Source organism: Moschus berezovskii, chromosome 4 (assembly GCF_049115385.1).
Source record: "Moschus berezovskii isolate FMDL1 chromosome 4, NW_MosBer_1.0, whole genome shotgun sequence".
NCBI lineage: Eukaryota > Metazoa > Chordata > Mammalia > Artiodactyla > Moschidae > Moschus > Moschus berezovskii.
The window spans coordinates 98721146-98748823 of NC_142463.1; the positions used below are offsets into that span (position 1 = coordinate 98721146).

The window sequence follows — 27678 nt, forward strand, 5'->3', positions numbered from 1 at the left end:
TAAGCCTCCAAGGGCAAACTCCATTGAGACAAAGACACCCTCCCAAAAAGCTGCAACAACTCCCTGGGCTACAGAAGGGCCACTCCCAGGGGACCTGTCATGGAAGCACAACAGTGACCCCTGGGGCGCCATGCCAGCCCTAGGAGGAAACCACGGAAGGGGCACCCGGAGGAAACCACGTCACCTGGGACAATCCCCCGGCAGTTGCCTTAGACTGGGAGTATAGCATTGGCCAAGGTCAGAGACAGGATGAAGGCTGCTAACAGTGGAGAACCCAGGGTCACACAGTTCACACCACTTCTAAAACAAGTTCACAGAACCTTCATTCCATCGACAGGTCATAATTTTAATCCTCTCCTCTTTGTGTATGTGTTTGCTTTGGAGGAAGTCCCTGGGGACTATACAGACGTTCCCAAACTAACTGACGCTTTCTGTAAAATCTTATAAAATCCTAACAGGAACAAGGTTTTCACTTTAGATGTTGGCTGAGACCTGCAGAGCTCTCTTTCCTGCTGCTCCTCTGTCTGTCCCCTTTCAAGTGCAAGGTCTCTGCCACGGCAATGCTCCCTCTAGCTACACACATGGGCTCTCCAGGCACATGGACACACTAGACCTCCCAGGCTGCTTCTCGACTGTGAGACTCAGTGCAAAGACTCCTGTTTCTCTTCAGCCTCCTGACCTTCGTTTTCTTTTTGGACAGAGATGCCCATTGGGGTGGTCATAGCCAAAGATGTAATTTGACCTCTGTTTGCTCCTAAGTGACCTTTCTCAACCAAACTTTACTCCACTTGGGCTCATCTTCCGGGAGCCCGTCTTCCCTGAGGCTCACACCTCTGGAACTTGCTGGATGTCCTCCTTTTCAGGGAGCCAGGCAGCCCAGACACGCCCTCACTGTACAGGGCCAGTTCAAATGGCCTGAACATTGCTAATCTATAATTAAGCTAAATCAGTGTCTTCCAGCAGCAGTCCATCTCAGATTTGAATTAAAATTGCCCTTAGTCCTTCCTGCAAAGACTATTTATAGATTCACTCTTTATTCCATTCTTAGTGTCCAAAACCAGCTCCCCACTGTGGCTCTACCTGACTCACCCCTGGTTGGCTTAAGGCTTTCTTACTCCAGAGGTCCCAATTTTTAACTTCTCTGCCACTCATCAACTCTGTCTAATGTTCTGTAACTAAAGGAACAATTATTATTTTACTCTATATACCTGGCACTACAGGGGGAAAAATATAAGAATAAGAACCTGAAAAAGATAGAGCCCCATCTGCAAGGAGCTTCATTCTAGCAGGGAACAGACAGAGCCCAGGAGCACAGATCACAGGACAAAACTTAACTCAAGCTAAGGGCATCTATTTTCCCCCAGGAACAAGAAGGTGTTACTGCCTCCTCTTTATGAGGAATCTCCCAGAGGGGATGCTGGATATTGCACCCTGGGGCTGGGCCTGCTAAAGGTAAATACATATTGATGTTTCCACCCAAAGCTGTATTTGGGCTACAGAATTTCTGAGAAATCTACAAGGAAGAACAACAGAAATAAACAATCTCCCTCCCATTGCAGAGACAATGCCTGGAAGCAAAATCTGTCAGTGTTTTCACTGCAAAAGGACTATATGTCTACTACTCTTCTCCATAACATGAACACACACACACACACACTTTGGCAGACACTTCTATTCAGGGACAAAATTACATGAGAATGAAAAGTAGGAGCTCCATAAGTAAAGGCTGAAGGGCAGTGACCTTCTCACACTGTAGTGTGTGAATGATGCTTCCTAAAGAAGCAGGAGGAACCATGATGGGTTCTGATGATGTCACAGGGCTGACACAGTGAATTCACTGGGATTCCCACTGGGGTTCCGGAATGCCCAGCGATTATTACCCCTTGTCCTCATTTGAACTCAGAATAAATTTCTGAAAAAGACCTAGGAGCCTGATGCCATGGAGACCAAAACACCAGTTTTACTATTGATGAAAAGTATTTGGAGACGATGGCACAGGTACAGAGGCTGAAAGAGTGTGCTGGAACCCCCTGAAATGAGTTGATTTCCTGCAGGCCTCCTCTGCTGGGCTTACCATGCAATGGGAAGAGCCCAGATTGCATACTCTCTGCAGGCAAGCAGTTCTGAAGAGTTCCAGACTCAGCAATCACATCCATCACCCTGGTTCCCACTGAGGGGAATGAGAAAGTGATGGGGCTACAAGCCACGAATACTTCTCATAGACCTCTCCTTTCATTCAAATAAGAATGGGAGGACTTCCCTGGTGGCGGCAATGGATAAGAATCTGCCTGTCAATGCAGGAGTCATAGGTTCGACCCCTGGCCCAGAAAGATTCCACATGCCACAGAGGAACTAAGCCCATGTGTCACAACTACTAAAGCCTGCGTGCTCTAGGGCTGGTGAGCCACAACTCCTGAAGCTCTCATGACTAAAGCCTGTGCTCCACAACAAGAAAAACCACTTCAATGAGAAGCCCATGCACCGCAAGGAAGAGTAGCCCCACTCTCCGCAACTAGAGAGAGCCCTTGCAAAGCAGTGAAGACCCAGGGCAGCCAAAAATAAATAAATAAGAATGGGAAATAAGCATCCTCACAAGAGCTGCCTCAAGTTCTTCTCAATGCTCAGAGGATACTGCTGTCACCCTAGCCACGCTCGGTCACCCAGCACTGTAAAACAACATAAACTGTGAGAGGTTTATGAGCCTAGGAAGACTCACGAGAGGCTTTTTAACAGAGTGCAGTGGCCGCTGCGTCCTCCAATCTTTCCTCTCACACTCCCTTCTGGAACCTCAGGATCACACTGGGATTGATGGAGATCGACAAACCTGAACGTGTTTTGGTTTGAGGTCTGGCAATTTCTGTAACTCCAAAGTATTCCACAAATGTTTTGTGTTCTACAAAACCAAAAAACACTGGCCAAGCACTTTCCCTCCTAATTTTTAAGCCCATGTGTCTTTAAAGGAAATGTAATCCATATGTTTTGGGTACATTTCTATGCAACTCATCAAACCATGAACGTCCGTATGAGTCATCTGATGTCTAAAATTCATGGGGAAAATCATAGGTTCTTAAGAACTGTGTTAGCACAAGAAAGGCCATCAGTGAGCCACTGATTAGAAGGTGATGAACTAACTGGATTCTGGTGTTGGCATAGACCACCAGTTCCTGGAGATTTATAAATAATCCTCTATATCCTCACCCATCAATTTTCCCATCTGCCAAATGGCGTTAATAATTTTTGCTGTCATCCTGCAGGCAGCCAGTAAGAATTAAAGTGTGGTTAACAGGCAATTTTGAGCTTCTTAAAGAGAAAATACAGGGACTCCTGTTTTTGCCCCAACAAGTTTATTTTAGTCTAGCTTCCCAGAGAGCTTGAGGATGAGAATGGCTTCTACCTTCACTAATTCATTCCAGTCCCTTCATGACACAGATGACTTCACTCTCATCATATCACAGTTTCACCTGCTCACAGTTTAACAGTTTCATAAGGGATGCTCAGCCTGACCTCCTGTCCTCTACTGGTGATGGTGGTGGTTTAGTCACTAAGTCATGTCTGAGTCTTGCGATCCCATGGACTGTAGTCTACCAGGCTCCTCTGCCCATGGGGTTTTCCAGGCAAGAATACTGGAGTGGATTGCCATTTCCTTCTCCAGGGGAACTTCCCAACCCAGGAATTGAACCCAGGTCTCCTGTATTGCAGGCAGATTCTTTACCAACTGAGCTATGAGAGAGGTCCATACTAGGGACCCCTCTACTAGGGACCCCTTATTTACAGGGATATGGGGAGTAAATGGGGATTTCTTTAGTGGCTCAGTCAGTAAAGACTCTGCCTACAATGCAGGAGACGAGGGTTCAATCCCTGGGTTGTGAAGATCTTCTGGAGAGGGGGTGTGGCAACCCACTCTAGGATTCTTGCCTGGAGAATCCCATGGACTGAGGAGCATGGTGAGCTACAGTCCATAGGGTCACAAAGAGTCGGACACAACTGAAGTGACTAAGCACGTGCGCGCACATACACACACAGAGGAAGTAAATGACAAAGTCATGGTGAATAATCTGCATAGACAGCCAGAGAATACCGGTTGATTTATTTGGAAAAAGGAAAGTTCTGGCTATTTGAGTAGGATCTTTAAGTAGAAGAATGATTTTTAGAGAAAGAGCTCTATTCTCCATATCTGTTGAATATAAAATAATCAAGATTATACTGCTAGCATGATAAAGCTTGAAGTGCACAGACTTTGATGTGAGGTGGATTTGGGTTATCTTCCCTACTCCCAGATTTACTGTGTGACATTAGGAAAGCTGCTTAAGCTCTCTGAGCCTGTTTCCTCATTGGTAACAAACAGGTTGCCTTAAAGATTAGAAAGAATGTAAGTAAAAAGTCTGAAACACAGTAGTGTTCAATAACAGATAACTTTATAATTACTGATATTACTGAAAATAGCCTGCAGGTTTTAATATGACATAATAAAGAATTTCCATGCTATCAGAAATTAATGACTAAGACACTGACATGGGCTAATGAGGATCTCTAGTTCTATTTTCCTGGAGTTCTTACAAAGAACAGCAGTCCATCACTTGGGACAGACATTTGTCTGTCCTAAGCAATAAGATATTCACCGGCCTTAAGGCAGACACAGGCCATGGCCAAATGATGTGTCCAGGTCCTTTCTAGCCTAGTGAGGAGACAGGAGAACCTCAGGACTTGAACTGGACTGTTATCAAAATTTTTAAACCAGAGATATATGCTTCAAGACACAAGGTCTTAATCTCAAGATTAAAGTGTGCCTCCAATTCCTAGTGCAAGCTCCAACCTGGTCAATACACCCTCTCTATTCTAATTTTCTCTTTTAAGTCATGCTTCTGAAAAACAAGGAATCCAATGGGAAGACAAAGGGGAAAAAGAGAAAAAAAGAAAACATTCTTTGGAATGCCAAGAAGAAAATAAATATGAAATGCTGCTGAAGATACAGAAGAAAAGAAAGTCATTGGATACCTAAAGTCACAAGGATTGGTCTCTGGAGACAGATGGTGATGTCTAGAGCAGAAATTCTTAACTTTTTGGTCACAGGTATTTTTTGAAAATTTGAAGAAAGCTATGGAGATGCTTACTCATTGGAAGGAAAGTTATGACCAACCTAGATAGCATATTAAAAAGCAGAGACATTACTTTGCCAACAAAGGTCTGTCTAGTCAAGGCTATGGTTTTTCCAGTGGTCATGTAGGGATGTGAGAGTTGGACTGTGAAGAAAGCTGAACGCTGAAGAATTGATGCTTTTGAACTGTCACGTTGGAGAAGACTCTTGAGAGTCCCTTGGACTGCAAGGAGATCCAACCAGTCCATTCTAAAGGAGATCAATCCTGGGTGTTCATTGCATCACTCCAAATCTTTGTTGTGACGAGACAAAAACTGAGGAACATCCACTTGCCTGACAATTGGAAGGACTGATGCTAAACCTGAAACTCCAATACTTTGGCCACCTCATGCGAAGAGTTGACTCACTGGAAAACACTCTAATGCTGGGAAGGATTGGGGGCAGGAGGAAAAGGGGACGACAGAGAATGAGATGGCTGGATGGCATCACTGACTCGATGCACATGAGTTTGAGTGAACTCCGGGAGTTGGTGATGGACAGGGAGGCCTGGCATGCTGTGATTCATGGGGTCACAAAGAGTCGGACACGACTGAGAGACTGAACTAAACTGAACTGATGGACCTCTTCCTAGAAAAATGCTCACCTGGTCATCCACTTACAACTTTTCTTTCACTATCTGGTAACTCACAGAACCCCTGAAACGTGCATGGACCCCAAGTAAACACCTTAAACACCATAGAGGCTTCTTTATGAAAGGCCAGCTTCTATTTTGAGTTCCTCTTCACTGACAAGGTTCTCAATAAGCCCAGAAGGCAGAGCCCCAAAAAGGAGGCAACAGGAAACATCTTACAAGCTTGTTTTTGACTTGGCCTTTGGGCATGGAATAGAAACCATTCTTCATTAGCTACATTTTGAAAACAAAGGCCTTTGTCTTATTTGAAAGAGTCATTAACAGGAAGGCATTTTTCTTAGGCTATTCCACTAACTGGGCTTCCCAGGTTGCACTAGTGGTAAAGAAGCCAGACACCTGCCAATGCAGGAGACACGAGAAACAGGAGTTCAATCCCTAGATGGGGAAGATCCCCTAGAGGAGAGCATGGCAACTCACTCTAGTATTCTTGCCTGGAGAATCTCATGGACAGAGGAGCCTGGCGGGCTACAATCTGTGGGGTCACCGTAGGACACAACTGAGCATGAGCACAAATCACAAACAAAGAACTGAATAATTCAGCCTTTGGGAGGCAGAATTATTTGATTCTTAAACAACTACCCATTTCTCTTGGCCTGTGTCTGTCTAGCATGCAAATGTTCTCCAAAAACAGGAGCTAGAGCCACCAACGGGGCGTGGGGAAAATAATGCCACATAGAAAAGAAAGGTCAGTGAGTCTTCTCCAATTTGCTCACCTGTTTCTTCCAGAATCTCTGAATCCTTTAGCAAAAGGGTTTCGGTCAATTTTTAATCTGGTGATCTGGAAACAAACAAAAAAAGGATGAATTGTATTTATGTTAACTGATTTCTTTTTTGGTTGCTCCTAGAAAGTTAACAAAAATCACCCGGTGAACAACAGCTGTTATTTTTATTTAACTTCCTTTTAGTTTGAGATTTAGATTGAAGTTGACATAGGACTTGGGCCTGGCACACAGATGTCTGACCCACCTGACCCATTTCTTCCTAAAAACCAAGGTCTTCCCAGTACGTGACTCTGTAAACTCTCTTCTGCTCACCTTCCTTGCCCCCCAGATAGAGATAAATCATTTGCCCAGACAAACAAAGGTATCCAAATGGAAAACCGGACAATGGTCAGATACAAGACACACAGGAAGTACCTGAAAAGTGCTTGCTGAATGAATGAGTGAGCAAGTGAGTGCAGAATGAATGAATGGATTCAGTCAACCCAATCAGGTGCAATCAGAGCACCAGACAACCTGCCTCAGCCTGACAGAACCGAGTAATTGCCTGCATTTCCCGTGTCACTTAAGCTGTATCTTTTTTGCCTTTGTGTATTGCTCATCTGCTATGACCTAAAATGATCTTGTAGACAACACAAAAAAGTAGCTAGACTTTTGTCAAGGCTGCACCCAAAGAAAAACCTAGAAATGGGGGACGTGATGGGGCAGGATGCAGGGCATCTCACCCAGTCTCTGAAGTCCCATAAGTAATCAAAAGAAACAAAGAAGCCGCTTCATAAGGCTGAGCAAATCCAGGGCAAACGATTGTAACCCAAGTTGCATGGGTCTTTAGGAGCCATCTGGTTCAACAACCTCTCAGCACAAGATTCCCCCTCAACTGCTGCCTATCTTCGTCCCCTCCCATTCTGCTTCGGAATATATTACCCTGTTGCCTTCAGACCAGAACAGGCCTGACCAACAAATTCCATCTTCTCTCTTGTGTTTTTCTGCCTTTAACCTTTGTCATGGGAGGCATTTTGATATCCTCTGTCTGAACTGGATTGTAACGACTCACTACATTCAGACAACAGAGACTTAGAGGTGGGGCCTAGGGAGCTCAGGAAAGGAGGAAAGTCATCCTCAGTGGTAATTCTAGAAATAAGGAAATTTCATTTTTAAGATCATCTTCCCATTTCTTTTTTTTTTACCTTTTTAAAATTCATCTATTTTTTTAAATGAATTTTAAAATTCATTCATTTATGTTTTAATTGGAGGATAATTTCTTTACAATGTTGTGTTGGTTTCAGCTTTACAACAGCATGAATCAGTCATAATTATATATATATATCCCCTCCCTCTTGAGCCTCCTGTCCCCCTCCCTTCCCACCCCTCAGGTAGGTGGTCAAAGAATGAATCTGAGTCAGTTGAACTCAGGTGGATGAACCTAGAGCCTGTTATACAGACCGAAGTAAGTCAGAAAGAGAAATACAAATACCATACAGTAATGCATATATATCGGAGAAGGCAATGGCAAGCCACTCCAGTACTATTGCCTGGAGAATCCCATGGATGGAGGAGCCTGGTAGGCTGCAGTCCATGGGGTCGCTAAGGGTCGGACACGACTGAGCGACTTCACTTTCACTTTTCGCTTTCACACATTGGAGAAGGAGGTGGCAGCCCACTCCAGTGTTCTTGCCTGGAGAATCCCAGGGACGGGGGAGCCTGGTGGGTTTCCGTCTGTGGGATCACACGGAGTCGGACACGACTGAAGTGACTTAGCAGCAGTAGCAGCAATGCATATATATGTATGGAATCTAGAAAAACAGTACTGATGAGGGAAGGAATGGAGATGCAGTCACAGGGAACAGACTCAAGGACATCTTCCTATTTCTGGTCACAGCAGAACTTTTCACTAGGACGTCTAACAGTGTTTCTTACATTGTAAATCTTTCCAGGTCCCTCTTCTGTCTCCCTTTGTCACAAAAGAATTTCCTAAAGCCACAGTCTGAAGGTCTTTAAAATACAATGTGAGACTCTGACAAAGAGATTCTGCCTTGAAAGTACCAAAGTTTATTTTTCCCCCTAAACATTCCTTGCTTCAGAGTGGCACACTAATAACGTAGCACTAATAATGAAGCAAAAGCAATTTTACATCTATTTTATAGACCAGAGCAGGAGCCTGAAGCTTCGGCTTTCTAAGGTTTAGTGTCTGCCCTGTGAATACTGTATTGACTTTAAAGACTGTCACTGCTTTTCTGTTTTTGACTTAAAATCAGTTCTTTCTTCCTCCATAATCCATAGCAATAAACCACACACCATATTTTCTTTTCAAGTTGGAGTTATAATATTTTATTTTCTCTTTCAAGTTGGCTTATCCTGTCCGACTCATTTATGATAGCGGCTTGTGATATATGATTGTGCTGCCGTGTTTTGGGGGCACAGACCCCTGTAAATATAATGACGTCCTATTTAATGGGCCTGGGAGAAACGGTTGAAAACCTGTTTCCCACAGTTCCCTGTATCTCAGGCCAAGGGGTCTGCATGGAGATTTAATAGACAAATGCCATCAAATGTTAGAAAACACAACACTTTTCTACTTGTTTCAAAGTTTTTAATGTGGGATTTAGAGAGTTTTATGAAGAGGGTGATGGTTCTACTCATTATTCATTTATTATCAAGGGTTTTCCAGGTGGTGCAGTGATAAAGAATCTGCCTGCCAATGCAGGAGATGCAAGAGACACAGGTTTGATCCCTGGGTCAGGAAGATCCCCTGGGGAAGGAAATGGCAACCCACTCCAGTGTTATAATTGCCTGGGAAATCCCATGGACAGAGGAGTCTGATGGGCTACAGTCCATGGGGTTGCAAAGAGTCAGACATGAGTGAGCATACACATTGCATTACATTTGTGTGCAAAACCATGTGACAGGTTGCAATTGCAGCGTGGTGGACAGTCAGTACTGTGTATCATCTATGCCTTTCCCAATAAAGCTTATAATCAAGGAGAAAAAAGAACATATATATATATATATTAATAATTACAACATAAGACAAAAAGTTATAAGGTTTTTAATAAAGGCAAAGTGCCATAAGAGCTTAGAGGAGGTAATAATTGCTCCAAGCTAGCTGAAGGACTCCCAGGTTTCACCTTAGAGGAAGCATGTAAGCCAAGCTGGGAAGGATGCATAGGATTTTAATGAAATCTGCAAAAAGGGGAGAAAGGAACAAGGGAAGCATTTAAGAAGAAAGCTCTGACGCAAGTCATAGAATTGAAGTGGGAAAGGATGAAGCTTTTGTTTTGGCTGCTTTGGTCTCAGTTGCATCATGTGGGGACTTTGTTGAGGTGTGTGGACTTTCTAGTTGTTGCGCATAGACCTCGTTGCTCTGTGGCACGTAGGATCATAGTTCCGTGACTGGGAACCGAACCTACATCCCCTGCATTGGAAGGCAGATTCTCAACCAGCAGACTACCAGAGAAGTTCCAGAATGAAACATTTTTAAGAAACACTTAAGAGTCGGATGTGACCAGAACACAAGGTACAAGAAGAGAAGCATGAGACAGAAAACTGAGAGGCTGACCTCAGGCCACATCATGAAAAGCCTTTACTACCCTGCAGACATTTAGTTATGCTGTAGGCAGAAAAGAGCAATATTAGCTATCCACACCAAATTATGACCCCGATTAATGCTTATGCCAACAATTTTGGCTATGCCTACAAATACCAAGGGGGAGTTTCCCAGGTGGTTCAGAAGTAAAGAATCCACCTGCCAACTCAGGAGATGTAGGTTCTATCCCTGGGTCAGGAAGATCCCCTGCGGGAGGAAATGGCAACCCACTCCAGTATTCTTGCCTGGAGAATCCCATGGACAAAGGAACTTGACGTGGTCGCAAAAATTCAGACACGACTGAGCATGCACACACACACAAATATCAAGGGTAACATGGACAGTATTTTGGAGGAGTAAATCAATGTATTCACAACGTCAATAATCCCATAGTTCCCATATCAAGAGCCACCTGGTAGATTCAGTATGCTGCTGCTGCTGCTGCTGCTAAGTCACTTCAGTCGTGTCCGACTCTGTGCGACCCCATAGATGGAAGCCCACCAGGCTCCCCCATCCCTGGGATTCTCCAGGCAAGAACACTGGAGTGGGTTGCCATTTCCTTCTCCAATGCATGAAAGTGAAAAGTGAAAGTGAAGTCGCTCAGTCGTGTCCGACCCTTAGCGACCCCACGGACTGCAGCCTACCAGGCTCCTCCATCCATGGGATTTTCCAGGCAAGAGTACTGGAGTGGATTCAGTATAGTGGATGCTAAGTCGCATCAGTTATGTCTGACTCTCTGCGACCCTATGGACCATAGCCCACCAGGCTTCTCTGTCCATGGGATTCTCCAGGCAAGAGTACTGGAGCAAGTTGCCATTTCCTTCTCCAGATTCAGTATAGAAAGGGATGCAAATGACAGCTTGCTGTCCTATACAAGGAAAGACATGACATGAGATGAATTTTCATCAGGTAGAAAAAGAAGTATAAAAATCCTCCCTTTCTACTCCAGTGGGACATGAGAAAAGAGGTGACAGACATAAGAAAAGCAAGTAGTTAGGTTTACATATACTTTTGCTCTCTGCTCAAACTAAAATACAGAGGTGGGGTTGGGGAGACTCAGAGGCACACTGGCAGGTCATACATGGGGTGGCTGTGCTAGCAAAAATACAGCAGGAAGAGGCCTGAGTTAGGATTCCTGAGCCTTCTACAGCCCTTTTCCAGTGGGTCAGGGACTCAGAGGAGAAGGCAGGGTGGCCTTGACACAGAGGTGCAGCAGTCCAGACAAGAGCCAGAGGACCTAGATGAAACCTGAGGTGGAGCCGAGCTATCCAGGGAAGCCCGGGAGGTCTGACTGATGCAGGAATACAAAAGCACAAGTTGAATGGTCTCCTGTTGGTAGAGCACATCAACACAAGGAACCCAAGGACCAGCCCAGACCTGGCCCCAGGCCACACCTCTAGCAGAGGCCAGTGAGGACCAGAAGACAGCACAGGGGCCCCCAAGCAACCGCAAAGAGGACTCATAAACCCCATTGCACCCATCCCTGCCCGTACATGTGGAGTAGCAGGGGAGGCTCGTTTGAATAATTCATTATCAACCGTACCCTTAATGTTATTTATTTATTATGATCCAATAGGACTGTTGACCTCTGCCTCCCCATCTTAGTTAGACCAGGTCACTGCTGTCTTTTGACTAAACTACTCTAAATACTCTTCAAACTAATCTCTCCTCTTCCACTCTTGTGTGCTAAGTCACTCAGCCATGTCTGACTCTTTGCAACCCTACGGACTGTATGTAGCCCGCTAGGCTCCTCTGTCCACGGGAATTCCCTAGGCAAAAATACTGGAGTGGGTTGCCATGCCCTCCTCCAGGGGATCTTCCTGACCCAGGGATTGAACCTACGTCTCTTATGTCCCTGTCCAATCTCTTCTCTTCACTCAGCAACCAAAGTGATCTTTGTTAACACATAGTCAGACCATGTCATTTCTTTACTGCTTACCACTAGACTCAGAATTCAATCCAAGCTCTGCCTGGCCTTGCAGGGTCAGCATGCCCTGGCTCCTGCCTGCCTCTCCATCCCCACCCACCTGCCCCTAATTCTGGTCCACAGGCTCCAGGCAAACTGAGCTGCTCTCAGAGTTAGAATGTGTCAAGCTCTTTCCCTGCTCAGACCCCTCACATGCATTCTGTGCTGTGCTTGCTCATTCCAGTCGTGTCCAGCTCTTTGTGACCCCATGGACTGTAGCCCACCAGGCTCCTCTGTCCATGGGATTCTCCAGGCAAGAATACTGGAATGGATTGCCACTCCCTTCTCCAGGGGATCTTCCCATCCCAGGAATTGAACCCAGGTCTCCCTCAGTGCGGACAGATTCTTTACCACCTGAGCCACCAGGGAAGCCCATTCTACCCCCAGACTAAAATGCTCTCTACTCTTCGTATAACTGCCTCCTCACCCTAAGTCTCAATCCAAATGTTAACCCCCTGAGAGAGGTCTTCCTTGATTACCCCTTCAAAATAGGGCACTTCTGCCACTCTCTTAACTACACTCTCTTTATTTTTTTCCAAATTATATGTAATTTATTTGGTTTTTTAATATAAATCAATTATTTAAAAGAGATATTGAATTGATCAATTCTCTTATATTTTTTGCTCATAGCTAGTTTATCTCCCATCTATTGTAGTGGTAAGTCAAAATTTGCACTTAGCCTAACGTCATAATATACATGTTACAATTAAATAAAGTGAAATTTATTTTCAACAATATTAAAGATATATTTTATTATTTACAACAGCATCCATAAAGATTTGGGAGGAAAATACATATCTATATATTATAGATAATATATGTAAATATAGATGTGGGTTCAATCCCTGATTGGGAGGATCCCCTGGAGGAGGAAATGGCAACCCACTCCAGTATTCTTGCCTGGAGAAGCCCACAGACAGAGGAGCCTGGCAATCTATAGTCCACAGGGTCGCAAAGAGTCAGACATGATTGAGCATGCATATAGCCACAGCCAGCCAAGATGACATGCTATTTGTGTTCAATGAATGCATACAGCGAGGGAGTGAATGAATTTCATTCACTGGTGAAGCAGAAATCACCAGTCCCAAAGCCATAATAAACCTCGGAGAATAGAGACCAAACAACTCCCCCAATCCTATTTGCTTTCACTATAGGAATTACAGACAAAAATCTTAAATGCCTGTCCCATCAGGACAAGGTCTATTAGTAACTTCCATTGTAACTAAAGCTATTCTACAGCAGTTGTGTTCGAACTTGGTCCAATGCTAATGAGGCAACATGGAAAATACCGAGGTTATGGAAGCATTTTTCTTCACTAATTTTCTTTCCATAACCTTATACTGATTTGTGTAGTCTGAGTTATTGAAGACAATGGCACATAAGGGGGTGGTTATGGCTTGCCACTATTCATTTTAACCATTTTCCCTCACCATTTTGCCTAGTAACATAGATGCAGTTAATAAATCAGGTATACCTCACCACGCACAGTGCAGACATAAAGAGCACAACCTACAAAGAAAATCTGAATATCCTCAGTATAATTTCACCAGACCAAGGCTCAAAGGGACTTCCCTCATTAACATACTCTTATTTTTTTACCAGATTGCTTGAAAAGTATTCCAACGGGATAAAAAAATTCTAATCCAATATGAACAAAAATTCTATACTAATTTGATTGCAAAATTAAGGCAAAACTGGCTCAGCAGTTCGGAGTATAATGAGTGGCTCAGAAATCCTATTGGATTTGCTTACACAAACCTGGCCTGGCTATGGTTTCAGACTTCCCATACAGTTCATGTAGCCAATTCTCATCAAGAAATGAGACTGTGTTACCTAAGGAAGACAGGGCTGTGCCATTTTGAAATCTAGTTTCCTATTTGGAGAAAAAAAAAAATCAAGGTTCAGCAGTCTTTTTCCCTTAGGACAAAGACTGCAATGGAAATTTCCTGCTAATTCCATGAGCACATGTATTGGCATCAGCTTCTTCCAAGAAAAAGCATTAAGGGTAGAACCACCTTTATGCCCGCTTCTACCACCTTGTCCTCCTCGATGAGAGTCTGGGCATCGTGTACTTTCCTCTCTGCCATGGGCCTGCCAAGTTGGCACTCCAAGAGCATATAATTGCAATAATAACTTCAGTATGTTAGCAGCCCTGGGAGTCTACGAGTCAGTCCGCAAGGGTCAGTAGAAGAATGGGCAAGAAGAGTATCGATTATTTCATGAAAATAGAAACTCCTTCTTCACATGCCACTCCTATTTATATGCAAAGAAGAAGAATCACAGATGCATCAGGAACCTGGTAGTAGAGGTATGTTGGCTAATTATCCATTCAGTCATGTTCCAAGCATGTAGTCAGTGCTGCATGGACTATAAATAGCTTAGAATTACAGAGATGGAATTCTAATCAGTGGTTTCAGTTTCAAGGGCATCCCTGGTGGCACAGTCAGTAAAGAATCTGTCTGCAGTGCAGGAGACATGGGTTCGATCCCTGGGCTGGGAAGATCCCCTGGAGGAGAAAATGGCAACCCACTCCAGTATTCCTGCCTGGGTAATCCCATGGACAGAGGAGTCTGGTGGGCTACAGTCCATGGGTTGCAGGAGTTGGACATGACTTAATGACTAAACCACCACCACGGAGACGGAAGGGTCCTTCCTCCTAGTTAGTGGTTTTGGGGCTTCAAAATGTCACAGGCCAATTCCAAATCCTCCCCTTCCACCATGTGAAGGATCAATATTGATACTGCAATTTTTCATTCTACCAAATAAAGAGAATTAACAGCTCCCCACTATCTCTTCCTGCCATCACTATTTCTTAAAATAAATGACATTTTAATAACACATTGAAGCCCCAAAAAACAAAATAACTTACTCAAAGTGACACAGGAAGCTAGTGGAGAATTTAGGATTAAAATCCAGGTCTCCAAATGTCTAGCCCATTGCTGTATGTGGAACAACGCACTGCCCTTCCCTAGGAAGGCTGGACAGCAGGACAGCTCACTCCAATTCCATTTCTTCTACTGCCCTTCCTGCCTTGTGCTCCTCCAGACAAGTCCCTGAGAACAGTGAGAACCTATCCCTGACTCTTTCCTCTTTCCTTACTCATAGCCCTCCTTAGCCCTTCCCTTAAAAAAAAAAACAAAAAAAAACTGAAGTAAACAACTCTGCTTTAAGATATTATTTGTTCTTTTTTTTAACTTTTTTTTTTATTGGAGGCTAATTATTTTACAATATTATATTGGTTGGTTTTGCCATACATTGACATGAATCTGCCCCGGGTGTACATGAGTTCCCCCTCCTGAACCCCCCTCCCACCAGAAGGCTGAGGAAACAAAAACACATAATCACTTAATGGAGCTCACAGAAGAGAGCAGTTTGTGCTGCCCGGCATCTTCATGACAAGTTTGAAAATTATTGGTACCTGACAGATCTGCCTTACAGGATAAAGACCTCGAGATTCCTGGGGGAGAGACCCAAGGTTAGCTTGCTTTATTAGAAGGCACTGTGTTCTATTAAATCATATCTGCACAGCCAAAGGGAACGTTAAACAATCATGCTCATTGATTTATCCAGGGAATGGAGGCTTGTTAAACAGGCAAAAGCTGTTATCTGGATTTTAAAACGGGTGGAATTGAGTATGACTCATCTATTTTGAATGTAAGCACATCATGAATTCACCAACGAGACACGAGAATAGAGATATCAAAGTAGTTACCTATTGAATATAATTCCTTCAAGAGCCCATGTACCTCCTCCAGTCCCCAAGAATCCTCTTTCTCCTTAATAAGAAATTTGTTCTTTAAAATTGCCTCTATTCCCCATTATCTTTCATACCTGTGCAGACCCAGGCATTTACAATGTAGGCTGACTACTATTAATGAGATGCCAGGTTTATGTTAGTGACAATACATGTCCCCTCATCTAGTCCTAGTAAGGTCAGGACACTTTCAGGCCAGGAAACACAAGATGAGAGGAAAACACAAATTGTGTGACCCTACTCAAGGTCACACAATTTGCCAATAAAAAGGTAGAAACCAAACAGATAAGTCTATTACCAAATCCCATAATCTTAGTCACAGCATCCTACCCCCGCCAAACTACCATTGCCCCTACTCAAGTCCATATGTGGGTTTCCCTGGTGCCTCAGTTGGTAAAGAATCTGCCTGCAATACACAAGACTCAGGTTTGATTCCTGGGTTGGGGAAATCCCCTGGAGAAGGGAATGGCTACCCATGCCAGTATTCTGACCTGGAGAATTCCATGGACAGAGGAGCAAGGCAGGCTACAGTCCATGGGGTCACAAAGAGTCAGAAACGACTGAGCAAATTTCACTTTCTTTTTCAAGTCCAGATATAGGCAAAATATTTATGTGAGTAGAATATACTCAGATGCTGGAACATTGTCTATGAAATGCAAAGGAACTGAAAGAGATTTCATGCTCATGCTTGGTCTTCTTTCATTGTCATAGTGAGTTGTAGAGTTTTAGCTTTAGCTTGGGTTACAGTACTGACTCTCCTGGCCTCTAGAATGGATCTCAGTGAAGCAGTGCAATGGCCATTCAACAGTGTTCTTCTTTGCTCTACAAGCTACATTCTAGAGTTATACTTATCGCCACATCTCTCCACCTGCATGAGAAAGTAATGATTAAAATGGTGGCTGGTGTAGTCTTGGAAAAAGTTCAGTTATTCAAAGAACTTATATTTCCCCTCTTCTGTAATACAATTAATCCCAAAGTCCCAGCTGCTCCAAAAGTCATGTTGATACTGCTGCTCTATCTTGTACCAGAGCTTAAGAAATCTTGATTACTAAATTTTTTGTAAGACCCCTCCATGGCCTCTACAATTTTACTATATGAGGGGTTTGAGAGAGTTTAAACAATTAATTAGCACCCATCGCAAACTAAAGCTCTTCTTCTACTTGAGATCAAATGCAGCGTCTAAAAGGAAAGTCTGAAGTTGGGAACACTTTACAGGTGCTGAGAAACTGCAACAACCATATAGCACTTAACCTTTGTCCGACTAAGGGATTGTTGTATATCAAATTCCCCTGAGTTAAAAACTATCCAAGGAATCTTACCAGGATGTACTATAAAAGGTAGAAAAAGTTTCTATATGAACTGAAGATTGTGTAAGACACCTTCACCTGCCTGGCACATAGTAAGCCCTCAATAAATATTTAGGGAATGAAGCTTTCCTGTTTGTTTCTTTGTTAGAGCACAGTGTCCAATATAAAAGGTATTGAGTTCTATAGTGTAAGTCCATTTTGCTCCAAGCAGGCCCAAAACAAAAGTATGCAGAATTTCAAGTAAAACAAACAAGCAAAAAATCTTTGTTTTGGAAAAGAATTCACTGCAGGATCCTATTAATTAGACAATTTACCAAAATGTGAAATACAATCTAACTTACAAAATGAGATTCATATGCAACTTTTAGAGAACTGCATAAAGTGAGACAACTTGGAAATCCATCAAGTCATTCTCTTAAAAAAAAAAAAAAAAGAATTTTTTTTAGAAATGCCCACAGTAATCCTAGACTTGTCATCTCTCTTCCTCTCCCCTACCAACTGGCTAATTCCTATGTGTGTCTCAACAACAGAAGAAGCTTCAGTTCTTCCAGGAAAACTTCCCTTATTTCCCACACCAAAAAAAAAAAAAAAAAACCAAACCAAAACAAACAAAAAAAAAAAAACACCCTGTCCACATCTCTGTTATTCCACTGTATTATCATTATGTATTTATGTGTCTCACTCAACTTAAACTCTTCTTTGCTTAGGGAGAAATGAGATTAAGAAATGAGTCTTAATCTGCTAAGCTTAGAATATTATAAGTTCTCAATAAATATTAACAGAATGAATATATTACTGACATCAAGTCATACAGATCTTAGGGTGTGGCTGGTGAGCACAAGCCAACTTCGTCTGAAAGTATAAATGGAAGTGGTGAGTCTGACATAGAGTCCGAGAGGCTTAATGACTTTGATGTAGCCTGATGGAGGGCTCCACGGAGAGGATAAAAGAGAAAGAATGAATCAAACCTCAGGAATTTCAAGTGATGAGGAACATTTGCCAGGATGTAGTAGAGATCATGAAACATGCATACAAGTACAGAGAGACCTGAAAATGACTTAGGTTTGGTCCTCTTGGTCAAAGATCTTGTCTCTGATCTAAATCTAGACTCTGACAGCTGCTACCAGGCATTATCGCCTTGTCATCACCAGCGCTGTCTGTGTGCCACCAGCCCGGTGGCTCTCACGCCAGCATTTCAGTGCCATGGAGAAGGACTAAGCAGTTCTTACAAAAGGATGAATAAACTCCATTAAAGGCAGCTGCAGCAGGCGACTCTCAAAGGCAGCCTCTCACCTGCTGGTTCTGGTAGGCTGTGACGGTGGTGAACACTGTCTCGGGAAAGTTGAATGTCTTCACTCCATCCCCAACGGGGACGGGTTTGGTGGGTGAAAGGTCGCTGCTGAAATCCTTGCGAATCACGTGAACTCGAGGCTGGTATTTGTGCATAGAGTGAAGAATGATCTGAAATGAGAAGGGGAAACATTACCCCAGGGCTGCCTCTAAGATCCCTACATCTTTTCTAGCTCTTATGCAGACAAACTACAGCATAAAAGCATTATAGGAAGACACAGATTGGAGGTGAGACGTACAGGAAACTGGAAATCAGCGTACTTGCCCATGGCTGGAAGGACTAAGTGACTGGAGCATCACATCACATAGAACCCTGTGGCAGAGCATCTCAGTCATAGGTGGTGAGTGCGATGTGTCTTCTTCATTTGGATAAATACTGAGTGAACTGGTTCTGATGCCAGTAGACTCCACTCCACTAAAAGGCCTCAGAACCCCTGCTGTGTGACTGTTGTTCCCTCCTGCTTCACATTTTCAGCATGTGCTCATCTGTCTTTAAATTTTACAAGCCATTATTTGAACTTTGTTATTGATTTTATGGACATTCTCTCATGTTATGTGAGAGCTCAGCGTATATGGGTGTTCTCTTTTCCTCTGAAAGTTACCGTTTCCCTAAAGATAGGAGCCATGATTTTAGTTTCTTCAGTCTTCATCCAGAGCATCCAGTGTGGATTCTGGCATTCAGTGAAAATTCAGTGCGTTAACTGCCAAAATTAAATCACGGGCACCAATTATACCTGGCCAGCCTTAAGACCTGGTCTTCTCTTATAAATTCATAAATTTTTTGACTAATCAGCCAGAACTGTCCCTACAACAGTTTCTCTGAGTTTATTGCCCTCAGAGGATAATATGAATTATATGGTATGAATAATAGGAATTACTCTACTAAATGATGTGATTTATTTCAGCATTTTGAAATGCACCCTGTGTTTCTGTCTGAATTCTCCTGATTTGACAGTGAGTTCCTGGATCACAAGAACTCTGATAAACATAACCTGATACATAACAGACAGTTGCTAAATGTTAGATGTGTAATAAATGTAATTTTACAAGAGGAAAAAAAAAACTTTTGTGCTTGTTTAATTTACTTAAAATGACTCAAAATAGCATAGAGATTCTTTTTTACCCATTTGAAACATCCTGGGGCTAGTCAGTTCTAGAGGAAAAAAAGGGAAAGAGGAAGGTAGAGAAGATGGGGTTATTTGACTCACATGTCCTTGATCATCCAATTCATTGTTGGTCAGCTTGAGTTTGTCAAAACTGACCACCTGTCTCATCCAAGTATCTCCAGAAGCTAGAGAATCAGGGTGTATATAAACTCTTGGGGGCACGGGGGAATCAGCGTTGCCAGCCACCATCCACTTGGAGCTGTGATACACATATCTGAGACAGAGAGGGAGAGAAGAGAATTCAGAGACAGATGCAGGGGAGGAGCAGAGGCCCAGGAAACAATTAGGTACAGGAGGGAGGAGACACAAATGAGAAAAAAAAAAACGGAGGAGGGAGGATTAAACAGAGAATACAAAGGAGCAAAAGGGAAGGGTGGATAACCAGGGAAAATGAAATAGAGATGGAAATGGGAAACAAGATGGGTGGGGGAGGGCAGAAAAGTGTTGTGGTTAATGATCAAAGCCGCAGCTCTCACAAGGAAAACATTCTCACAGTTCTGTTTCTTTCTTCTTCCTCTCCTTGCCTTGCACCCCTGTGTGCACACAGGCTTCCTGAACCCACGTGTTTAGCTATGGAAAAGGTATTTTACTGCAACCTTTCACCTTTCAAATGCAAACCATATAATCCATTGGCCACTTGCTCAGGGTTTGGTTCCTTATTAAAAACATCTTCCATATTGTCCTATAAAACACAGCCATGTGCAGAGACCCTCCAAGCCTCTCATTTGTTAACCATTTCTTAGCTAAGACTCTGAATTTTGAAGCATTTTGATGAAAACTTAGTTTTGAACATCCACATTATTTCCCCACAAAGTCACTGGAATGAGACTAGGTTAATCAAAGAAAACTAACTGGGAAGTCTTGGTGTTGCTGGGAATGGCTGCACGAAGACAGCGGTCTCCATTTTCACTGAAAAGAAGGATGCTTTTAAAGAAAGGAGCATCTCCCCTGCTAAGTCCAACATCAAGACCACGTTTTTCTTAACCCACACTCCCTCTAACATACAAGTAATGAACTTCTCTATTCACCTCTAACCTCCAAATTCATGGGCTTAGGGCCAAGTTCTGAAATATCTCATAAATGAGCCATGACTCACTGATTTGATTGAGAACTCAAGAGATCAATTAAGTCACAACCTGTTTCTGACAAGAACTATGTGTGAGACACACGGAGACTATGTAGCCTTTTAATGGCTCTGAAGGAAAGTTATTTAGCAAACTTGTTCATAATCCATATTAATTACCAACAATTCCCCTAAATAGATATTCTTCTTGAGGTCTTACCCAATTCTCCCATTCTCCCCCTCCATCAACAACAGGATAATCCACTATGTTGATGATTGAATATACTATACTAATGCAGTTCTCTGACCACTTTTCAAAATCATCTTAGCTCACTTAGTATTTCATAAACCAAATCATTCAATACGTTAATCACTTCCAGTGTTAACTGAATTAGTTTTAGACTTAAGATCTATTTGATTTTTGCTACCCTGGCATACACTATACAATCCCACTTTAAAAAAAAATATATTTATTTTTGTTTTTTTGGCTGTGGCATGCAGAATCTTAGTTCCCTGACCAGATTATACCCCCTGCAGAGGAAGCTTAGAGTCTGAACCACTGGTCTGCCAGGGAAGTCCCTATATAACCCCAGTCTTTATAGAAATGTTAGGAGGATCCAGACCAAACCATTACTGGTTCTGACCCCTTCCTCTCTAGTGACTACTTCCTGTCTGGTGTTCTACCACAGGCCATTGGCATATCCTCTTCCTTGTTCCCCATCCAGTACATTGTACAGTGCACTGTTAAAATGTGTCATCTAACGAGTTTACAGAGCATCCTGGGTGCTGATGATGCCCACAATTCCACATGCCAGTCATCATTACCTGTATCTTTTGTTGTCCACAGGTACAATGTCCATTGCTATGTAGTACTGCTGGTGTGGATCCAGGCCAGTGATTTTCACTCTCATGGCAGGAAACATCCTCCTGTGATGGGAAACAAGGCAGGACGCTCAGCCACCAGAGGGGAAGAAGCAGCAAGAGTAAATACTTGATGAGTCTCTTCTTAATAGGAAGCACATCAAAATCCCATATCCTTCAATTCTCAAAGTTGGCTGTTTTTTTCACTTTGAAAATTATCACTACCAAATATCCTGAGGATTTATACCGCTGAAATAACACCTCTTCTGAACTTAAATTGAACTGCTTGATTATTCATACACCCAAAGATCTCATACCATACCATGCTTTACATTATAAAGCTTTAACGTGAGGTAGATGGAGAGACAAGAGGTAGATAGATAAAATGTGTGTATATACATTCCCTATTAGACTGTAACATTCTTCTCTTTTTTTTCTTGGTTGCACCATGCAGCTTGCAGGATCTTAGTTCCTCAAACAGGGATTGAATTGGGCCACCTGCAGTGGAAGCATGGAGTCCTAACCACTGGACCGCCATGGAATTGCCTAAAACACTTTTAAATATACTTACAATTTTATACTTAATTGGAGAAGGAAATGGCAACCCACTCCAGTATTCTTGCCTGGAGAATACCATGGATGGAGGAGCCTGGTGGGCTACAGTCCATGGGGTCGCAAAGAGTCGGACACGACTGAGCGACTTCACTTCACTTCACTTCACTTCACTTTTATACTTAATACACTTGAATAACTTATATTCTTATTCCCTAAGTAGCTTATCCCAGTTAATTGCAGTGATCATGAAATACTTTTTTATTGTCTACTTGAAAATGACCACTCTAAAAATAATATCTGAAGAAAAGAAGGAAGGTGCTACCAGTTCTCAAACAAAGGGCCACCAATGTTTTTGGATTTTTTTTAATGCATAAAACTGGAGAAAAATTTCTGCAAGTTCTCAGGCTGTCAACGTGTGTGTCAGAGGAAGGACCCTGTGGAATAAGAAGCAAATACCAAATGAATTCTAGTGGCCTCTGGGCAATACCTTGTTTCTACCACAATGGCTTGTTAAACTTGCCAAAGCAAGCGAGGTCAGGATATGGCACTTTACAACTACTCTCATAATTGAAGAGGAGGAGAGGGAGCAGCCCCAAAGAGGTATTGAGTTTCAAGGGGACTAAAATAAAATTCGCCATTCTTCTTTAACCATAAGAAAGAAGAAAAACATCAGGCTATTTTGCATGTCATTCATTTAGGAGCCAGACATAAAAAATGCTCAGTTTTTTAAAAAAATGTGGATTGCCCTGAATGTGCTCTAGGGTACTTGTACACAAAATGCTGCATTAAGTTTAACCATCTGGGGCCAGTTAGTTGAACTGGGCAGAGCACGGTGCTAATGAGGTCAAGGTCACAGGCTTGATCCACATATGGCCTAATTGGCTTTGCTCCATTTCACAGCCATAGACCATACCCTGACCCCAGACAGTCATCTCACAAATGTGCACCCGGTTGTTTACATGAGGGGCTTTCTGTGCTACTTACACACTCTACGACTCATCAAAAATTACTCAGAAAACAAAAGTCCTCTGGTTATAGGTTGGTGACATCATAATCTTGTTTGAGGTTAAAGCACAAGAGTGACCATAGATCTTCAATAGGGATGGTGGCTATTTCTTAAATATTTGCAGAGAATTATGTCAGTATTACCAATTCTTCTTTTTCACTTTATAACTCTCAGAAGCTTCTACTGGTATTCCAGTTTTAGATTTTCTTTCTCTATTCTTAAAATTTAATTAGAAAGTCCTCTATTTTAGTATGATGGTGAGCTAATGAAATTTTATTGTAGGCTGTTTATAATGACTAAATCTATCATTCACTGTAGGTGATTCATATTAACTCTTTCCAAAAATTTGGGAAACTTGTACGTATATACATATACGTATAAATCATTAATTCCCTTCTTAATAACAGTGACTTATGATTGCCCTGTCTATATAAATATTTGGAGAACATCTTTCTGGGGGTGGAAAATCCTCTCTCTTACTACCTGAGATAAGGAAATGTGGTTTCTGTCAGCCAGCAACAGAGGGCTACACTACACTGAAAGAGATGAATTTATTTCCTGATAACTTCAAGAAAAAGGGTCAGATGGTTTTAAATTCAATACCTGTTTTGTCTGAAACATTTATATGACCTTGCGTGGAGAAGCTACCTGTTTTTTCCAGTAATTAAGTTCTAAAATGAATGAGCTGTATGGCTCTGGATAAGTCACTTAAATTCACCATCTATAAAACAAAGGAAAAGAACAAACAATCCTTACAGTGACTTCTTGCTTTCAAGTCTATGCTGATATTTGAGTTCTCTCAATAAAATCTTACCAAAGTTGCTTTTTCTTTCTGTCAGTATTTTAGCACAGAATATCAAGCAACGTCATAACACCCAGGGAAAAACTAATCGTTCATATTCACAAAATGAGATGAGTTTAGTTTTCATTTTATGCCTAAATTTAGGTCAATTTTTTTGACTTCCAAACCCATTAATAACTACAAACACCTCTGTCCATGGTGCTGACCATGCAGCAGGTTCTGTTGCTGCACTCAAAGACTGAGGGTTCTGTAGAATACAGTAGTTCTGAATCAACAAGTTTACAGTTAGGAATGTGAAAAGAAGTAGATGGTGACTAAGGTCTGAGAGGGAAAAAGAACAGAGAGGCATGCATAACTAATAAAATGGAAACAAATTAAAACTGAAAAGGACACTACATAGGAAGAAAAATGAAGTGAAAAGGAAAGAATCAATTTCTGGGATGGGGAGGGAATGAAGAAAATTTACAGAAGAGAAAGACTTCTTTGCATGTTTCTGAGTGGTTCCAGAATTACTTGAGCAGAGTTACTGATAGTAAAAAGCTGAGGCAATCCAACATGGAAGCAATGAATACAGTTTCTAAACCTAAACAAAGGGATATGAATAAAGAACAAACTGTATGTCTGTGCTCAGAATGCCTGGATATATTCAGGTTGTTGTTGTTTAGTCACTGAGTCATGTCTGACTCTTTTGTGACACAATGGACTGTAGCCCACCATGACTACATGGCTCCTCTATCCATGGGATTTCCCAGGAAAGAATACTGGAATGGACTGCCATTTTCTTCTCCAGGGGATCTTCCCAATCCAGGGATTAAACCCACATCTCCTGTAAGGGCAGATGGGTTCTTTAGGCAGGTTCTTTAGCACTGAGCCACCCGGGAAGCCCACATATTCAGGTACCAAAGTGAATTTGTGAAGGCAGAGATACAGAAAAGAAAACACTGCAGAAGAAATCATGAAATGACACCACAGGAGAGTTGTCAAGGAAGTGTTCAAATAAACTGAATTCATTGATGTGCAGGGAACAGGGAATGATATCAGGAACAAATGTGATTAAAATACACAGACATAATGTTAGTAGTAGTAAGTAAACTGCCCCCAAAGTAAACTGGAAAATCTGATAGACAATAAAAGTAGTATTTCCCCTCTCACCCAACTAACGCCCTTAACAAACACTAAGAAAATGAGTAAAAATATCTTCCTTGAATTGCTGTTTCTGTCCAAGTCATAATATCTCAAAATGTAGACTGAAACTCAACCAACAAAAAAAGATGGCTTTTGAAAGTAATTCTGAATAAACAGCAAAGTCTTACTGTATAGGACAGGGAACTATACTCAATACCCTGTGATAAACCATAATGGAAAAGAATATTTAAAAGAGTGTATATATATGTGTGTGTGGGTATGGGTGTGTGAATATACTGAATCACTTTGCTGTACAGCAAAAATTAACACATTGTAAATCAACTATACTTCAATTTTTAAGAAATAATTCTGAAAGGTATTTTGAAAGTAATTCTTCAATTACTCAAATTGCTCCTCTAAATAAAGTTTTTTTAATGGTTTTATTCTCTACTAAAACTTAAAGAAGGAAGGGGGTTTACAGTGGAGGATGAAACTGATTCCAGTTCATTTTAACATCATCTTTCTGTAACATCTTATTGAGAGGTTTCTCTAAATGCATATTCAAGTGAACTAGACCCAGTCAAAACATGCTTTTGATTTAAATGTCCATGGTTAATGAAGATAGTTTACAACCAGTGAGGTGAGTCCTTTCGGTCTCTGTGATGTGGGACTACGTGGATTGACTTTGTAAATATGAAACCAGTATAACTATTTTAATCTCAATGAACTATTCTTATACACTAAAAAGTTCAGTACAAATTTATTTTCACTGGAATTCAAAGGGCAGAACAGACATACATACTTAAGACAATTGTTTTGGAGCCAAACAGATTTGTGTAGAATTCTGAGCTGTCCTTTACTACCTGTGTGCCCTTAGTCAAGTTAATTAACCTCTTCCAACTCTTGCATCCTCATCTATATATGGGATTATCATATCCTCCCTCAAAGGACTCCTGTGAAGTTTAAATGTAATACATGTTGAATATCCAGCACAAAACAGATACCTAACTCTGAATGCATGTAAAGATACCAACAAAGAAGTAGCTTAATTAGTGGTGTTTATTTCAAGAAATGCTGTGTTTTTAAAACTTTTATCATCCTACATAAATCGTTTTGAAAGAGTTTCCAGCAGGTCCCATTAAAGTGGTAATTTCAAGCCAACAGTAAAACAGAATGAATCAGCAGAGTTCCAAAAATGCACCAAGCCCAAATTTTACCAAAAACAAAATTCTTACACACATATCTGGCTGATTTAAATGCCTTAGAAGATGCAAGCTTTTTCTCTTGAAAACATTGATTGGTGAAGTAACACTAGTTTTGGTGATCTATTGTTTGACTGTTATGTACCATGGATCTCTAGTACTGGCTGGCACACATTAGAAGCAGAAAATGTTTGTGAGAGAAGAGGTGATTTAGGTTTGAGTGATCCTTGGAGAAAAATAGCAAAATCCAATAAACACACAAAAAAAGCATTTTATCAAGATATCCAGATGCTGAAAAGTGAATGAGAGTGGCTTTGGCTTCACCAAGGCCACCTACCACAAATAAATAAAAAGAAAAATGTAACAGCTCCTAAGTTTGTTCTCCTGGTCTTCGAATCTGGCTATTAACGGAATTGTCCTTACCTGCCTGCTTTGGTGATAATCATCTCGGTTCCAATGTCATGGAACCTCTTCCAGAGGTCAGCACATTGTAGCTCCACCTGAATCTCTTCCATGGAAGACATGGTGGCAGGCACGGGGCCTGCAGCACCGGGGCCCAGGTCAGCGTGAGTGTCAAAGGAGCAGGAAGTCCGCTCAGTGAGCACCTCGGAGTCGGAACCTGTGCTCTGCTCGGAATCTGCAAAATAAATAATTGAGCCTTAGGTGAGAAACTGCTGACTGCCCCCATGCCCCTGGCCTCAAGAGGATGGAGGCAGGGTCGAGGGCACGATGGGGTGGGGAGAAGGGTAACAAAAGGAGGCTTAAAGCTGGGAAGCTCCAGCGCACAGTACTCAGGGTATTTTTTTTTATGGTTTGTTTTTGTGATTTATGATCTTCTTTCAGGTTTCATGTTTCCAACATGACATCTGGCATTTTAGTAAGTTCTAGCAACAGCTGAAGAAAATTGGTCCACAATAGGCAATAGAAAGAGTATGAATGTCACTGTGTTGAAGGGAATAAAACCAAACTGGGGCAACAAAATAAACAAAGGCCAAATTTTAAGAAAGAATCATCATCACAGACTCCAGCTGCAAACCCAGATTTGACTTTTCAACTTGGGGGGAAAGATTCCATGCTAACAGCAATGTATTCTTTAATTCCATACCACACAGCAACACTGTCCATCAGTTAGTTACTTTTAAACACAGCAACTTTTCTTCCATTTATATATCCTGGTCATCACAAGTAATGAAAAGCTGTTTGGGACCTTCAGAAACACCTTGCTGTATATTTGAGTAAATGGCTTTCCTTAAAGCCCAATCAGGCCATTTTGGATTTAAAAAAAAAAAAGTCTGTTGTGAGGCAAGGATGTAAGCATATGGAAAAGGTTACCCCAAGAAGGCGGTTAAAACAAAGGGAATAAATGAGTTTAGGAGACACCTTGATTGGTTTCTGAAGTATGGGCAGAGGGGAGGGCTGATCCAAACAGGAAG

At 42.0% G+C, this 27678-nt stretch overlaps 1 protein-coding gene across 3 annotated transcripts in view; it reads right to left on the reverse strand.

The window, feature by feature from the left end:
* The window catches only part of TBX15 (T-box transcription factor 15), a 126795-nt gene that overhangs the window by 24756 nt on the left and 74361 nt on the right, over positions 1 to 27678 (reverse strand). For all 3 annotated transcript variants that reach the window (XM_088835623.1, XM_055401505.2, XM_055401506.2), the window contains exons 2-6: positions 26669 to 26882; positions 21520 to 21621; positions 19674 to 19845; positions 18409 to 18576; positions 6500 to 6564 (exon numbers count right to left, since the gene is read on the reverse strand). In XM_088835623.1, coding sequence (XP_088691749.1) covers positions 6500 to 6564; positions 18409 to 18576; positions 19674 to 19845; positions 21520 to 21621; positions 26669 to 26882 — 721 coding nt within the window. The remainder of the gene's footprint in view (positions 1 to 6499; positions 6565 to 18408; positions 18577 to 19673; positions 19846 to 21519; positions 21622 to 26668; positions 26883 to 27678) is intronic.